Below are 18,202 nucleotides of genomic sequence, written 5' to 3'. Positions count from 1 at the left end.
AACATAAGTTGTAAGCCAGCATATCAGATACGTATGACAGAATCAAGCAAACTACAGTCATGATAGTTAGCGGCTAACGCGTTTCGAGGCTTAGCCTCTTCTTCAGAGCTCTTCAGAATCAGAGGGCCCTGCTCATTAGAGCTTACAATCGAAGAGGGAGGGTCAATTGATACAAAAGGTAATAGCTGTGGGGTATGAGCTGATGGAAAAAGTAAAACAGTGTATTAGTTAGAAGCAGGATAGGCTTCTTTGAAGAGACAGGTTTTCAGGGATTGTCTAAAGATGGCTATATTAGGAAACAGTCAGACAGATTGGGGTAGGGAGTTCCAAAGGATGCAAGAAGCTCAGGAAAAATCCCAGAGGTGACCATTGGAGGAGGTGACAAGGGAGCTAGAGAGCAGGATGTCTTGGGAGGATCAAAGAGAGCAGCTTGGTTAATATTTTGAGACTAGGTTAGTGATGTAGCTGGGAGCAGAGTTGTGGATTGCTCTGTAAGTTATTGTTGGAACTTTGACATTTTTTTGTTGGGTTAGTGGAAGCCAATGGAGAGATTGGCAGAGAGGGGTGGAAGACACTGAAAGGTTGGTAAGGTGGATGAGTCTTACAAAAGCATTCATGATGGACTGAAGGGGGGATAGCCTATGTAAAGGTAATGCAATGAGGAGGGAGTTGCAGTAGTCGAGGTGAGAGATAACCAGGGAGTGAATTAGAAGCTTGGTATCATTGGTTAAAAAGGAGCGTATTCTGGAGATGTTGCGGCGATTAAGGCAGCATCATTTGGACAGGGATTTGATGCGGGCCTAAAAGGACAGTTCAGAGTTCATGGTTACCCCTAACACCCTGGCATGTGGGGACAGACTGATAGTTGTGCCATTGAACTTGACAGAGAAGAAGGGGAAGGGTCATGTGGGGGAGAAAATAATATGAGCTCGGTTTTAGATAGATTGAGTTTGAGGAAGTTGTATGACATCCCGTCAGATATGTCTGTTAGTAAATCAATGATGCATGAGGAAACTGATGGAATGAGCTGAGGGGTAGAGAGATAGATTTGGGTGTCATCAGCATAGAAATGGTATTGGAAGCCATAGGAGGCTATCAGCTGACCCAGGGAGGTGGTGTAGATTGAGAATAGTAGGGGTCCAAGGACAGAACCTTGGGGGACCCCAAGGGTAAGAGGTATAGTAGACTTGTAAGTGACACTGAAGGTGCGGTGAGACAGGTAAGCGTCAAACCAACAGAGAGCGCAGCCATGGAGACCAAGAAAATCAAGTTATTTTATTTCATAAAAACTTTATTGAGGAAAAAGAAGTTATAACCAACAAAGATCATGTATTCAGTTACACAAGTACTGATGCCCACAATTATTTTGCTATTGGTACATGTGCTTCTTGGCAGTGCCCAAGTTCACGTATCATTTTTGACAGTAGTTTCCCTATTATCTCTAAAAATGGCCAGAATTTAACTAAAAGATGTTTCCCCCTCCCCCCCCCCCTATAGATTTCAATGATATTTGCCTCCAAGTTCAGTTTTGCCAAATTTTGAACGAGATTTATTAAACTCGGGCAGATTCACCCATCACCGGGTTTGAAAACATTTTCTGTTTTTTCATTTAGTTAGGAAAGGTCTGAAACTCTGACAAATTTGTATTGCTGTTTATATCTCTGTTGGAAAGATTGCCCTCGCTTCTTGTTCCTGTGTCAACGAGATGAGAAGGAAAGGGAGGCATAAACAGAAATAAAAATACATTTTTTGTAGTGTGGGAAAGGTCAGAATCTCGGTTTTATTGTTGTCTTTATCCCTCCTGGGATGTCTTCCCCTAATTACCTGTTTCAGTGACAGAGCACGAAGGTGGGAAATGTCTTCATTATACAGAAGAAAGCGGTTTTAAGCCTTCCCCATGCTATCTAATAAACCTTTTATCTTTCCTATGTTCAGAAAAGATAGTATACACTGGATCTGCAGACCCAGGAACCCCATCTGGGATAGCTTTTTACGATTTCACATGAAAAAATTACGACAAAACTGGGATGCAGAATATATTCTTTATTTGTGGTAAACAGGAGCACCTTCTCTTATGTGTGTTCACACAGCTCCATTCATTCTTGGTAAATAAAATTACATAATAGGTCAGAAGGTAGAGGAGTAGTGTAAATTTCTTTAAATTGGTAGATCTTTCCGCAAAAAATATAGATGTTTAAAACAAGATCTAGCCCACCAGTGTCCACTGGTTTCATGTGGGCAGACCATTTAAAATGAGAGAAAATGTTTTTTCATTCCTTTTAATATAGAGTGGAATATGAAAGTGAAAAAAGGGTTCTTGGGACATTACTTCTACTGGAACAGTAACTGATTTCAGCTGCTTTTTGTCTTTAAGGCTGACCCAGAATTGGGCCCCCAGGCACCTCAAAGCCCACCACCATACATAAGGTAAGTTAGGAAAGGTCAACATTTTTTTCCCCATTCCTGGAACAAAAAATACAGACAAAACTATATAGAATGCATAGATTATTTTTGTATTAGTGGTGAGTGTGTATGTTTTCGTGTAATTTTCTGCCAACAGGACAATACATCAAAGCTATTACACTGTCAACAAAAGTTTGCATAGCCAAACCTATCACCTTCTCAGCAGTAATAGTAATTATAAAGAGTAATGAGTGTACTCATAGAGTACTCATAAATGTCTAAAATATAATTCTATGGTTGTCAGATGACCATGTTCACTTTAGAACATTTTTTTTTTTATAAAATATTGTAATAAAATGCATTGGTAGGAACATGTCTCATTGAAAACCACATCTATTTTTTCCTTTACATGCATTGGTAAGTGTAGAAAAAAACCACCAGAATGTAAGAGCAACGCAATGTGCATAAATGCAAGAGTCCAAACAGTCAACTGAATTTTCCTTTACAAATAAAGCTTACATGTGTTTGCGTGGGCTCAATGCACATATTGTGATGTTAATGGACCTGGAAATATTCAGCAAGTGTTTGCAAAACTGTTACAGAACTTTCAGAAATCTTGTCAAACATCCATAAATACACGACGATAAATATGCATTTTAGTATCCATTATACCTTTGCCTTATTTGATAAAGTAGGCTTGTAGGTAGCAGGCCTTCTCAAATGTGCAAAATATGATAACACACCTGTCAAACCCACTAAAAAAAAGTATTTTTTAGGTGTTGAACCAGGCATTTCAAACACAAATGAAACAGTGGGCTGAACTGAGTGGAATTAATACTTAAGGTTTGACATTTTTTCTACTGAGGGCCACACCAACCTAATTATAAGGGGTAAAAATTGAAACATTTTAGTACAAAATAGTAGCAATCAAAATGTTTATTGCATTAAAATTAACCATAAACATTTCCTGAAATATTGAATTGCAAAATTACATTAGGAAGTATACGTTTTTGCTATCTGCAGAACAGCTTAGCCTCATTCACTTTTTTCCCTATAAAGTATTTTTATTGAAGAAAAAAAAGATTATACTGCACAAAGAAAGTACAATATCATAATACAAAATTCTTGACTTTAAATGAGGCAAATTATTCCTTAAATGTATAAAATAAACATTATACTGAGGTATAAGTCACAGATCGTTTGAAGCTGGAGCAGCCCTGCCACTTAGTCTCATTCCCCATCCAAGCCGACGGCGTATTGCCTCTGCTGGAACCCCGTACCATGATATGGATCCGTTAGCAAATTAAAACACATTACACCTTAAACTGGCCAAACCTCGCTACTTTTAAGAATGCCTTAAAAAAATGGGTGATTGTTTCTATGCTATTTTGCCGTTTTAATGCACAATGTCTTTATACTATAATCGTAATTTCATTAAGGATGGTTATCATCATGCACGTATGTTGTAGTTTGATCCCCGGTTGGGTTCATGCGTTTAGTAATTGAGCCTGTGTAACGGTCAGAGTAGTGTGTTTGCTCATATGTTTTTATTTTTGTTTTCTCTCTTTTGAGTGCGACATGCGATATCACCAGTGTTTATTCTATTCTTGCTATTGACAATGCTAAAATGTTATCGTGTATTCTTGAAAATTTTCTGTAACACACTTTGTTTACCCTTTGTTCTATATCTTTTAATAAAAATAAAGATTCTTTATGGAAAAAAAAATAAATAAACATTATAACAAAATTTCAAAAAATTTGATCGAATTTTATTATACTGTTTATTTTATACACGTAAGGAATAATTTGCCTCATTTAAAGTCCCGCAAACCAATGATAAGAATTTTGTATACACAAATTAGGGATGGAGGCTTGTTTTTTCTAATATGAAGGTGTGGTGCGGAACACAAAATTCTCTATTTATACAATATCATAATGTACAGTAAAAAGGTAAAAAATTTTGAACACAAAAATAAGGAGTCATACAAAACAAACAAAGAAGAAAAGGGGGAAAAAATTAATTAAAGGACCCAAGAGCTCAGGCATAAGAGACATAGGTTGCATGATCTGAACGATCCCATGCAAAATAGGGAAGCCTCCAACTAAAGAAAAGAAGGGGGCCCGGAATAGAACCCTGATTAGTTATCCACTATGATAGAACACCCCCGTAGGGCTCTTCCCCATCATCCAGAGGAACACCTCCAGAAAATCCAGCCAGAAAGAGCACAAGGCAGCACTAACGCCCAGTTTTCATAGAACAATATAAACCTATGCAGCCAAATGATACCGAAATAAGAAAAAAAAAGGGGGGAGGACAAGAGGGAGAAGGCAATGAGGGGCGGACAAGAGGGAGAAGGCAATGAGGGGCAATAGGAGATATTGGGGGCAGAGATCAGGTAGAATAGGTAAAAGGGGTGGGGGCAAGAGGCTAATTGTTAAAACTCTAAGGACCACAAAGAAAGTGCAAGCTTGTGAAATTAGTGGGTTGAACAAATGCTCTTAGAAGATCCAACAATTGGATTCTCATTGGAAATAACAGCGGCCATGTTTTGAAGCTATAGGGGCCGTGATTTCGGCAGTGGGAGCACCTCCTCATCCCCTAGTGCTGACTCCTGGATCTTTCTCTTCCTAAACGCCACATGGCGTGCAGTTTATCTGGTGTTGTAAGTGCCTGATTGGTGGTGGTGAGTCTTTTGGTGGAGTTTTTCTCTCCTTCTTTCTGTTATAGCAGCGGTAGTGCTCTGTGCTGAACCCTGTGGTACCGCCAGTGCAGTGGGGGTGCCTCTAGCAGTGTTATACACTTTTTTGTGTGGAAAGAAGCGTCCCCCGCCTTCCTCTGTCTCATCAGATCCTCAATCTGATTCGGCCACCGTGGATGCGATTTACCCTTCTGGGTCTGCTTCCACGCACCCTGCATGCTCAGATAGTGAGGATGATTCCTCTGCTCCTCTAGCCACGCATGAAAAGGCGCTGGTGGATGCGCTGATTGTGTCAGTGCGTGAAACTTTAAAGATGGAGAATGCGACTGATGCTGCGTCGGAGGCACCAGTCCCTTTTTACATCCAGAAGCCCCTCAAGGTGATAAGGGTGTTCCCCTTTCAGGCTTACTTTGATTATATTGTCACTAAACAGTGGGGTTGTCCAAAACGCACCTTTGAGGTCCCTAAGCGTTTTGCTATGAGGTATCCTTACGAGGATTCCTTGCTTAAAAACTGGACGGTCCCACCTGTAGTGGACTCACCGGTTTCCAGGTTAAATAAAGCCACCTTAGTTCCGGTTGAGGAGTCGCCGGCCTTTAAGGATCCAGCTGATAGTAGATCGGAGGCTCTGACCAGCCATATGTTCACTGTGGCTGGTTTGGCACTTAGGCTGGTATTTACTATTGCCCTGGTGTCACAAACTCTAACCGAGTGGGCTAAACATTTACGCCAGAAACCTGGAGGGGAAACAGCTTCCCCCTGCCTTTGCAGAGCTGGTGGATCAGTTGGTCCAGGGTCTACAGTTTGTCTGTGATGCTTCTTTGGATGCGTCTCCCTTGCTTTCCAGACTGTCTGCCTCAGCAGTGGTCCTTCGGTGTACTATTTGGCTAAAATGCTAAAATGCCTCACAGGGGGGAAGAGTACAATTCTTCCATAGGCTTCGAGCCCGTCGTAGATGGGGCCGTTCTTCTTGGCTCATAAAAGCCACTGTGGGACCTCAATTTGGTGAGGTCTGTTCTTCAGAAGCCTCCCTTTGAAAGTCTTCGGGCGGTTTCCCTGCTTACGTTGTCTCAGAAGGTGGCCTTTTTGGTGGCTATTACTTCTGTGCAAAGGGCGTCTGAGCTGGCGGCATTGTCATGTCATTCACCTTACCTGGTGGTTCACAGAGATAAGGTGTTTCTTCGTCCCTGTCCGTTGTTCCTTCCAAAGGTAATTTCTGATTTCCATTTGAATTAAGACACTGTGTTGCCTTCCCTATAACCCATGCCTAAACACCCTAAGGAAATTGCCTTGCATTTCTTGGATGTGGTTCGGGCAATCAGGGGGAACCTGACAGCTGCGTAGTCTTTTCGGAAGTCAGACTCACTATTTGTACTCACGGATGGCCCTCGAAAAGAGTTGGCTGCTTCTGCTGTGACCATTTCCAGATGGTTCAGACAAACAGTGATTCAGGCCTATTTAATTAAGGGTCAGGTTCCTCCTTTCCCTGTTAAGGCGCACTCTATTCGGGCGATTAGTGCCTCCTGGGCCTTCCATCATCAGGTGTCAGTGCTGCAGGCTTGCAAGTTGGCCACTTGGTCATCTGTGCACACTTTCACAAAGTTTTATAAGGTGAATGTGTTGGCATCTGCAGATGCTTCCTTTAGCTGCAAGGTTTTGCAGGCTTCTGTTTAGAGGACCTGGTCCTCTTTGAGGGTCTATTGTTTTTTTCAGAACAAACAACAAAACAACCTCTATGTGGAGCGCTGGGGGATGTGGGTATGTCCAGCCCAATCATAGTACATGTGCCCACACTTGCTGGCTGTTATTAGTAGGCTGTTATTTGTAGTTCCACAGAATGGAAACAGTCATCATGGATGATAATGATAAAGATAAAAGATTTTTTTTAAGTCAAATTTACATTCCAGCAGTGGGGGTTAACCGATCAAGGTTCCTGACTTAGATTCATAACCATGTATCCCAGAAATGATATGCCCTTATTCCTCTCAGCATTACATTCCTTTAAAAAAAACACAAAAGTGTTATTTAGCATGTAGAAAAGGCTGGTATTTAATACTGACTTTTATATTACAGCTTCTGCTCTGATGATGAAGATGATGATGACGATGATGATGACTATGATGATGTTGATATGTAAGTGTGAGACTGCAACAAATAATAAGTATTGTGTCTTAGCTGATGCATGCCCTGCTGTAGTATGTTATTGCTAATACTAATCTTTTTGGAGGTCTAGCTAGCATTAAGATACTTTAAAATGCCATAAAGGAGTATAGATTAGCCCCTTGTTTGTCTCAACGTGCCACCCAGCAAACAACTAATGTACTGAAGCTTTTACCTGCATTAACTTTACATTTTGCCAGTTCCCCAGTTGCTTAAAGAGGAACTGAACTCTGGAACCTGTTGCCCCTAAAAGCAGGAAGAGGGCAAAGAACTAGTCACCAGTATTGACTATGGCCCCCCTACAGCTGATATTTTCCCCATTACTTCCTATGCCTTGTTCTGCACTGTGCCTCTGTGTGAAGGTGGCCATCTTGGTTGAGGTAGGTCTTTTTTTCCTTATATCAGAGCCTCCAGCAAGAAGAACAGTGAGCAGCACAGTAGCCACATAAACAAATCCAACTCAAAATCTCCTGAGACTAGCAGTCAGAGGCAGCAGCTCCTGTGATTTGCACTGCAGGTATAGAGCTAAGAGGCTGGAGGCACTGGAATGCCTAGGTACCCTCATATATCAAGAAGTGCACTAACACGAGGAATTCCAGACAAAATGTACATTATACATTTTCTCCAAGTGTTTCCTATAACATAACAAATCTTAACTTTTTTTAAGTTCAGTTCCATTTTAACAATGTGATGTAATGTAACGTTTTATATTGGACACGTGAACTTTTGTTGCTGATAGTAAAGCAAGCATTAGACTTTAACATAGTGCTAAACATGCAGGCTCAGTCTAATTACTGGCAAAAGTATCTTCCAAATACTGCTAATTACTCCATAAATTTGTATGCACTAATCTACATGTGTCAACCACAAGGCCCGCAGGCCAAATCTATGTGGCCCTTGCACCTCTCCTGCAGCACCCCCCCCCTCGCCTCCACCCCCACCTTGTTTAACCACTTGCCGACTGCCGCACGACTATTTACGTCGGAAGTCAGCCCCTCACAGGCAGAGTGACGTAGATCTACGTCGCTAGCCTGTGAGGGTCTAGGGAGCGAGTGCGCACCCCCGGAGGCGCGCTCCCGTTCCCGCGTGGTCACGGACCCCCCCGCGCGTGACCGGCGGACCTGATGTCCGCCAGTCACTCGGCGATCGTCGCTGCAGAGGGAGAAAGGCGGACGGCTAGTGTAAACAAGCCACCTGTCATTCTCCCCTGTGTAGAAACAGTGATCATACGGTTCTACTATGTAGGACCGTTGATCACTGTTTCTACAGCTCAAGCCACAGCCAATCACAGTTAGAATCACGCCCCTAGGGACACACACCACCCCTCCCTCTCAAATAAAGTTAACCCATTCACTACCAGTGTCATTTTGCAGTAACAGTGCATATGTATAGCACTGATTACTGCAGTAATGTCACTGGAAACCCCAAAAGTGTCAAAAATGTCAGTCAAGGGTCCGATCTGTCCGCCGCAATGTCGCAGTACCGCAAAAAAAATTGCAGATCGCCGCCATTACGCGTTAAAAAAAAAAAACACCAAAAATGACAAAAATCTTTCCCTTTGTTAGTAAACAAATTGGCCGAAAATGTTAAAAAATGTTGATTTTTACATTTTTTGGGGGGGAATTTCATATAAAAAAATGTGAAAAATATTGCTATTTTTGCAAAATTTACGCTCTTTTTTTGTTTATAGCGCATGATCAAATAATCGCACAGGTGATCAAATACCACCAAAAGAAAGCTCTGTTTGTGGGAAAAAAAGGACGTCAAATTAGTTTAGGTACAGCGTCGCATGACCGCGCAATTGTCCGTTAAAGTCACGCAGTGCCGAATCGCAAAATAGGCCCTGGTCAGGAAGGGGGTAAAATCTTCCAGGGCTTAAGCGGTTAAGTAGTCGGCAGCAGAGAGGAGGACAGAGATCCTCTACAGAAACAGTACAGAAAGAGTAATTGGGGTCACAGGTGCAGATTACAGTGCAATGGGGGGGGGGGGGTGCAGGTGATGCATAAAGTAGTGGGGATGCAGAGTGAGGTGCCATTGAGGTACAGAAAGAGTAGTGAGAGATGAAGGGATTGGAGTAAAGGGTATGAAGCTTTTGCAGAGAGATATGATGGGGGATGCACAAGGTGCAGTATGTGGCGTTGTGCGTGATGCAGGGGATGCAGAGTGTTGAATTGCTGGAGTATGCAGAGGGTACAGAGTGTCAAGGTATTGGGGATATGGGAGGAAGGGGGTGGAGTAGTATGGGATCTAGGAGGTACAGAGAGTGTTGGAGTATTGGAGATGTAGGGGGTGCAGAAAGTGAAATCGAATGGAGAGGCTCATCTCTATAGTCTAAAACCAGTAATAATCGCATGCAGAGGCAGTTTTTTAATATGATAAAGAGTAGATACATTTATATAGTCTTACAAATACTGCGGACCCTTTGAGGGCAACCGAAATGCTGATGTGGCCCGCAATGATTTTGAGTTTGACACCCCTGCACTAATCTTTATGTGAACAAAAGTGTTAGGGGATGAGCAGGAAGTAACTAGAAGAAAGACACTGCTAGTGTAGATTTTTGAAGGTGACAGTAACAATTGCAACAGGTTTCTAGCCTGTCCATTCAGCTATTCTCATTGGAGCAGCCAGCCTGCGGTGTATGTTTTACATGTTTAAAATTTGGATAATAACCTTTTCTTTTTTTTTGTTCAATACATTTTTATTAGTTTTGTAAATTGAATCCAACCAATATTACAGCATATAAAAACAGATAATAAGGGAATAAATAAACACACTTCTCTAAGCTTGTTCAGGAAAAGTTCCAACATGTAGATTATGCAAACAGCTATAAGTGTAAGGAAAGTAACGGTCAAAAACTGGTAACTATAGGTCTGCCACTGAACAAGCAAGGCCTCGGAAAAAAGGAGATGGAAAAAACAGCTAAAGCTAGTCAATAGTCTTGCTATTCAACTTGGTGGGGGTTGAACAAAGTAGGTCAAGTAGTTGGGTGAGAGTAGGGTTCAGGGGGAGATGGAGAGACAGGGAGGGAAAAAAGTGTGAGAAAAGGGCAGAGGGGATGGTGGACTTTCCCTGGCACAACAGAAATCTGACAGAATGCAAGCACTTTGCAGCCATAGGGAATATCTGTCAAAGATTGAAAGAAACAAGCAGTCAACCATTCACCGAATCAGATGTTGTCAAGTTTAGGATATTTTTTTGCAGTAAGTTATTAAAAAAACAGTGTATAGGACCTATAAGTAAAAAAAGTCAGAGGGAGAGTGTGGCTTTGTAAGGGTTTTTTCTGTAAGGGTCAGCTGAGCCCATGACCTTGAGAATGTTTCAGCATATCTTAGTCTAGTAGTACCTCACAAAAGAACACTCCCACCCAATGTGGCTGAAAGTGCTCACCTTTCGATAAGCTGTAAAAGAGGTAGATGTGTAGAACAGTAAGACCCTGGACATACTAATCTGTACCAAATTCCATCTTGTGAGAAGTTTATAATTTTCTTTCCAGGGCTGAAACTGTGCTAGAACATTTGGAGGTGGAAGCCCATCTCAAGTATTTGGCAGTAACTATATTTCTCAAGTCCACATCCCATTTAGAAACATAAGGAAGTAAAGAAGATTGATAGGTTCATAATTGTTGCGAATAAAAGGAGATAATTCCTGGGCTGTGGGAATCAGAGGCACAGCATGATTTCAGTCATGTTTTCTAGTTAGGTCTTTAGTGTGACATCGTAAACGGCACAGCTAGAGTTTACCCCGAGATCGCAAAATAAAAAAAAAAAAAATCTGTCTGGATGAGAGGATTTTGGAAAATGGTTTAATACCGGAAGAGTTTGATAGTCAAGAAACTGTTGTTATACTGCAACTAATCATATTGCAAAATGCAGCAGCATTCATAAATCTAAGAATAAACATGAAGTTCCCTACAATGGACAATAAAGGGAAATGGGGAGATGAGACCACTAGAATATTTAATGTCAACCAACAATTTTAAAGAGAGAGCTGTAATGGGGTTAGAGACATGGTCACTGGGGTGGTAGAACCTTGGGCCAGGGGCGTAACTACAGGGGTTGCAGGGGTTGCGATTGCTACCGGGCCCCATGCTCCAGGGGGCCCAGTAGCAAACCAGTGGGTGAACTTCCAGGATTGCAAAAGTCACACTTGCGACCGGGCCCTGGCATTGCACCACTGTGGGGAGGCCCCAAGATTGCAGGAAGGGAGCCCACTGCAGAACTTGTGAAAGGGTACTGCTGCGGGACCATAATAAAAGGCCATGCAACGAGAGTAAAGAGCCCCAGGATTAGTGGGAAGAGCCCTGGGCTTGAAGGGAAGGGCCCCGGCCAGGGATCTGGGGGGGCCCTTCATGTTTTCTTGCATCGGGGCCCTGAAGGCTCTAGTTACGCCTCTGCCTTGGGCTGTCAAGATAAGCATGGTCACTCAAAGTGGGACATAATGGATAGCATGCCAGAGTGAACTTTGTTCTATCTGTGCAGCATAGTAATATTTTTAGATGTGAGGTAGTCCCAGGCCTCCAAAAAGATTAGCACATAAAAGCATTGGTTGTGAGTAACACTCAGGGTTTCTTTTTAAAAACAGACATATGGGACTGCCCAGAGGTAGGGCCCATGCATTAAAAAAAAAAAAATGTAGTTAAAATGTAGTGACATCTTCACCCCTGCTATTCTGTCCATGCAGGAAACAAACCCATTCCAGGATTTCAGAAGGTAGGTAGGCTGTAGGTGTCTATACCAGGCCAATTATTCCCAACTATTAGAGTTGAGCCCCACTGCAATGAAGGAATGTTAGGTTTCCTAGATATGGGCTTTAAAAACCCTAGCTTTTAGCAGATAGACAAAAGTCTATCCTCTTTTATGCCCCCAAATACCGAAAAAAAGCTGCATACGGTTGGAAAGACACAACATGATTTGAGGAGTTGGGAAAAAATGTAATTTGCAAATAAATAGAGTTATTGTGATGAAGTGCCGACCACCAATCTGCTAATATTGGAGAAGAGTTGAATTAAACAGGCATGATGCTCAATAGTGAAAATCAACAAGAACTAAGACAGTGGCTATCCCTGTTTGGTTCCTCAACATATGTGTAGCACCTATGTCCTAAACAGGGCTGCTAATAAATTTAGTTGTGCTAGGTGGTAGCTAGCCTAGCTAATTTGAAGTCTTTGTGATCATTGGATTTTCCTCCTAAGCCTGGCTTAGTTGTGTTTTTTCCCTTTTGTCAATAGGTGGCACTGTTACCTTTAGCATTAGTGTGATAAATTACAGTGAGTCTAGGTTATGAATATTTATACTCTTCTCAGCCAATCATACTGGTCGCTGAGCATGCTGGAAGAAGGTATTTATTTGGAGGAAGTCAGGTGATCTGTGTTCTTTTCCACCCAGTCTGGGTTGGTGTGTGAGGAACGGCTGCTGCTGGATAGCCTGAAGCCTGAGGCCTAGCCATGTGCTCAAGGCCCTGCAAGGGAGAGCCTGCTCACTACCTGGAATCATGAAGGAAAGGATGGAGACCTGAAATGAAGTACCAGTGGGGACTCTTGCATGGACTGGAGATCCATGGAGAGCCTGGGAAAGCATCAATATGGAATCATCCAGAGAGTTCCCACACCTTCTGTGAGTTGAAAATTGTTGCTATAGGACAGTGGTCCTCAACTCTGGTCCTCAGGGCCCACTAACAGGCCAGATTTTAAGTATTACCTTGGGGAGATGCAGACTAGAGTACTGCAATCACTGAGCAGCAAATGATATCACCTGGGATGTATTTCAGTTATCTTGCAAACCTGGCCTGTTAGTGGGCCCTGTAGGCCAGGGTTGAGGACCACTGCTATAGGAGACAGCTTATGCTATAAAGTACAGATTGCTGGCTTCAGCTTAAATGCTCTTTTTCTGTATTGCTGTCTACGTTTTCTACATTTTTGTCAAAGGAGTCTGCCAATCTGCAAGTCTGCTGCTGTTTTTGATTAAGGGTGTCCTGTGCCCTACCCCTCTCTCCCACATTTTTCCTGTTGTGAGAAATAAACTTCTCCTTGTTCAAGCATAAAAGTGACTGGCGCTCAACTTTCTACCTTGTACACCACCCACCATGCCTAGTAACCTGCACCCTAAAGAGGAATTTCAGCCCTCCATGTCTCTGGGGGTCACAACCAGGCCTTTGGAGGTTTGGGGGGGGGGGGGTACTACATATGTTAAGTGGTTCAGACTGACTGCATATTATATGTGTGCAGTTGTATTAAAATAGAGGGATCTGACCCAGGAAAAAATGTTTGCCAAATCATTGTTGTAATACTAAGAAAACATGAGAAAAAGCCAAATGCTTCTTTGACATCCAAAAATAGGAGCCAGAAGAGAGTTTTCCTTGACTTGCATATGTGTAATGAGGGTTTTTACAGTGAGTATTGTCTATTGCCTGTCTCCATGGAATTACCCCGCTTGATCTCCCGCAACCAATGCATACAGGCTTGGATTTAGGCATCTGGCCAGGATTTGGCAAGCAACTTTTTATCCAATTTTATAAGAAAAGTGTCATGAACGCATTTTCATTGACCAAGTTGTGGTGTTAATTAGGATTTTGAAGTATAAATATAGATGCCGCTGAGAGAGCCATGGTCTAAAACAGCTCGCCTTTTCAGATCACTTGTTCTGTGACCAGCTTTTATCTCATGAGTGTTGATACATTAAATATTTCAGAAGTATATTTATTACCCTGTGTCTGTGCCACTGTATTCATAACTATGTATTGTTTGCATTTGCTTTTAAAATAATCAGTGTTAAACTAATTTATTTTTGTTTTCCCCAAGACCTGGCAGTGTGGACCTCCACAGTGAGATATCTGCTGATGAGTCTCCCCCTCCGCTTCCCCCTAAGGTAACACTCATCTCTGTGAATTTAGTCTACATACAGAACAGCACCTGTTCCCCTTTCTCATTTAATCTGTCACCTTGTTACTGCAGCCTAGATTTCGCACCTCCTCTGCTGATGTAAAAAGGGATCCGGATCGCCTACACACTCCTAGCACTTTGGTACGATGTTCCAGTGGACCCAGTGCACCCAGGAATGTGGCACAAGCCTTTCAGGAAAGTTTAAGGAAACAGTTGTCAGCAGCTAGCTCTGGTGAGTAGTGTTAAGCAGAGAGCAGCAGTTGGATAAGCCAACTTGGAAACGGATTGGAGTATGTGATGCATGATTCTATTACACCAGGCATGCCCAAAGTCCGGCCCGCGGGCCAAATGCGACCCCCGGGCTGCTTTAATACGGCCCCACAGGTAATTTGGAAAAATACATTGACATCATTCATGACGTTTTTTGCTGCCATCATTAATCATCATCGGTGGGTTCATATAGCGCTTATATGTGGTTAACCCTTGTGTAACTGATTAGGGAGCATACATGCTCCGGATTGAGATGAATACATTGTAAAATCTCAGTTAACGTCAGTTGGTCTAAATCAGTTATCAATATATTTGAACACAACATGTATACTCTGTGTTATGTTCCTGTTCATATTTTTTTTAACTTAAAAGTTGACAGACAACCTTTATTACCAATAATATGTAATGTAATTTACAATGTTCCTGACATATATTTCAGCTTTCTGGATTTTTTTCATCTGGCCTTCAGATATGAAAGGCGGAGCGATTTAACATCCGTTTAGATTTGTCATCCATGTGATGAAAGGAAAAGTATGCTGTTTGCAATAAACTTTGCATAAAATAGTTAGTTTGTATTTAATTTGAATGGTCCAAAGAATGTCAGGTAAAATGGTCAGCCCTCTCTCATGTTCACTTCATCAAATCTGGCCCTCTTTGAAAAAGGTTTGGACACCTCTGTATTACACATACATGCTTTAAAGAATATCTAAACCCAAGATCAAAAATGTAATATATTATAGTCTACCAGCCTCTTGATTTAGTAGCTGCATTAGTTTACATTTTTAATTTAATAAGAACATTTTCAGATAAAGAAAATACCTGTTGATCTTGCCTGAAATGTGCTTTCTATGAGCTGAGCTAAAAGCACAAACTAAATATCACCTTCCTTATCTAATCCTCCAAACTGCAATGTAAGGGTCCACCTACACTGGGCTTAAAAAAACAGAAACAAAATGCTCATATAAACGTTTTTGTACATGCGTTTACCATTTTTTCTCTGCCAGAAAACCTCTCTCAAAAACAATCCAAAAGGTTTTTATTTCTCTGCCTCTGAAAGGTGAGATTAAAATATGCCTCTAAACATCCTAATGTACATGGACACATAGAATAACATTGAGCTGCTTCTACAAGCAGAAAAAGGGCTAAACTCCAGTAGAAGCAGCATTTTTTAAGCCCAGTGTGCATGGACCCTAAAGGAGATGAAGCGAAAGAGACATATTTGAAGCGCAGCCTGGATGTCAACCATAGATACAATGGAGTGAGTGAGCGTAGCCACCGAGGGACAGAAAGCGTGTTATTCCCTGGATTACTAGGTGAAAATAAGGGGAGAAAAACACTTTAAGTTGTTAAGGTGCAATATGTTAACCACTTTAGCCCCGGAAGATTTGGCTGCTCTACTACGGGAAAAATTTATGTCATTTTTATTGTTTTTTTATTTTAACTAGTAATGGCGGCAATCTGCAATTTATTTTTTGCGGTACTGAGACATTGTTGCCGACAGATCGGACCCCTGACTGACATTTTTGACACTTTTTTGGAGTATCAGTGACATTACTACAGTAATCAGTGCTATAAATATGCACTGTTACTGTAAAAATTACACTGGCAGGGAAGGTGTTAACTTTACTGGTGATCAAGGGGTTAAGTGTGTCCCTAGGGGCGTGATTCTAACTGTGGAGGGGCGTGGCTTGTGATTGTAATCACAGAGACATGCGATCCTACATAGCAGGATCGCATAGCCTCTGTGCTTACTTTAGTGAGAATGACAGACGGCTGTGTTTACATCAGCCGTCTGTCCTTCTTTCACTGCAGCGGGAGATCGCGAGTGGCCGGCGGCCGTCTGAGCCGCCGGTCACACACACTGACTCCCCAGCGGCAGAGCGGAGGCGGGAGCACGCCTTCGGCGGCGCGCGATCGCCCCCTAGCTCCTCCCAGGCTAGCGTCGTACATGTACGGTACTTTGCCTGGGAGCGCCAGACTGCCGCCGTACAACTGCGGTGGGCGGTCAGCAAGCGGTTATTTGTTTGTTTTTGGGTTTAGGTAAGCTTTAACAGTTTCTTATTTTCAGTACATCTTTGGTGAAAGTGGACTAGGCAAGGACACAGGTGATTTGCGTTTGGGCCATTATTTTACACAGGAATGTTAGCTGATAGCTATACCTTAGACACTTAATTGTTATCTGTCTAAATATGGAGGAAAAAGAGTATAAAAAAATGTGCACTGCTTTCTATCAGAGGTGTCCTGTATTTAATTCCCATAAATATACTAGTAAATAGGAGAAACTATAATAATTCATTTTTATTTTAATTTGCAGGTATTCAAGTGATCAAGGGCAGCTAGGACTGGAAAAATCTTTGAGGGTCTTTGAATTTGGGGCTAAGGGGTAGCAGAGTAGGGGAATGCATTTTGAGTCAGCCCAGGGGGTCTGTGCAGCATAATGCCCGAGCTTCCTGAAAGGATGCACTGCTTTCCACAGAGAAGGGGTTATCACAGTCTAGTTGTCATGTAGCAGCATTGTCTTGGATGGGTATGTAGTTTTAAAAACACTTTAAAGTGACTCTGTTGTATCAGTAAAGTGTATAAGCAAATTTTTAAACAATAGAGGAAAAAAAAAACACACAAATCGAAAACCTCAATATACACTATCCTATATCCACAGTTGACCCAGAAGAGGGCAACCCCCCCCCCCCCCCCCAATAAAGCATGATCCAATTTGCTCTAGCGGGGAAAAAAATTCCTTCCTGATCCTCCATGAGGCAATTAGATATTCCCTGGATTAACTTTACCTATAAATATTGGTATCCAGTTATATTATGTACATTTAGGAAAGAATCCAGGCCTTTTTTAAAGCAATCTACTGAGCTGGCCAGAACCAGCTCTCGAGGGAGTCTGTTCCATATTTTCACACCTCTTACTGTGAAGAAGCCTGTCCGTACTTTGAGATTACATTTCTTTTCCTTCAGACGTAAAGAGCGCTCCCTTTTGCTCTTTGATGACCCTAAAGTCAATAACTCTACACCAAGTTTACTATATAGACCACTTACTGTATATACTAGAGTATAAGCTGACTTTTTCAGCACATTTTTTATGCTGAAAAATCCCCCCTCGGCTTATACTCCAGTCACTTACCAGTTCTCCCTGGGGCTGACCGAACGTCAGTGGCTGCCGGCCCGACATGTACACTGCACATGCGCCGCTGCTGCTCGGGAAAGCTAGTAGGCATTTCCTGCACCATGCCCTCAGCCCTGCATATTCTGCACCATGCCCTCAGCCCTGCATCTCCTGCACTATGCCCTCAGCCCTGCATCTCCTGCACCATGCCCTCAGCCCTGCATCTTCTGTACCATGCCCTCAGCCCTGCATCTCCTGCACCATGCCCTCAGCCCTGCATCTTCTGCACCATGCCCTCAGCCCTGCATCTCCTGCACCATGCCCTCAGCCCTGCATCTTCTGCACCATGCCCTCAGCCCTGCATCTTCTGCACCATGCCCGCAGCCCTGCATCTCCTGCATCACGCCCGAAGCCTCTGCATCTCCTGCATTATGCCCGCAGCCCTTGCATCTCCTGCATCATGCCCGCAGCCCTTGAATCTCCTGCACCATGCCCGCAGCCCCTGCATCTCCTACATCATGTCGCAGCCCCTGCATCTCCTGCACCATGCCTACAGCTTCTTCCTCCCTGTAGCATGCCCGCAGCCTCTGGTATCTATATTTTTATTTTTGAAATTTACCAGTAGCTGCTGCATTTCCCACCCTAGGCATATAATGGAGTCAATACGTTTTCCCAGTTTTTT

The 18,202-nt window shown here is 42.6% G+C and overlaps 1 protein-coding gene across 1 annotated transcript in view; it reads left to right on the top strand.

Moving 5' to 3' along the window:
* Positions 1–18,202, top strand: part of MAP4K1 (mitogen-activated protein kinase kinase kinase kinase 1) — a 165,268-nt gene that overhangs the window by 112,864 nt on the left and 34,202 nt on the right. The window contains exons 15-18 of the mRNA XM_082263717.1: positions 2,375–2,427; positions 7,176–7,235; positions 14,059–14,125; positions 14,212–14,371. Of these exons, the coding sequence (XP_082119843.1) occupies positions 2,375–2,427; positions 7,176–7,235; positions 14,059–14,125; positions 14,212–14,371 (340 nt within the window). The remainder of the gene's footprint in view (positions 1–2,374; positions 2,428–7,175; positions 7,236–14,058; positions 14,126–14,211; positions 14,372–18,202) is intronic.

Source organism: Pelophylax lessonae (genome assembly GCF_965119305.1).
Source record: "Pelophylax lessonae genome assembly, chromosome: 7".
Lineage (NCBI taxonomy): Eukaryota > Metazoa > Chordata > Amphibia > Anura > Ranidae > Pelophylax > Pelophylax lessonae.
The sequence above is the reverse complement of the archived record's forward strand: the minus strand, read 5'-3'. Positions and strand labels throughout refer to the sequence as shown.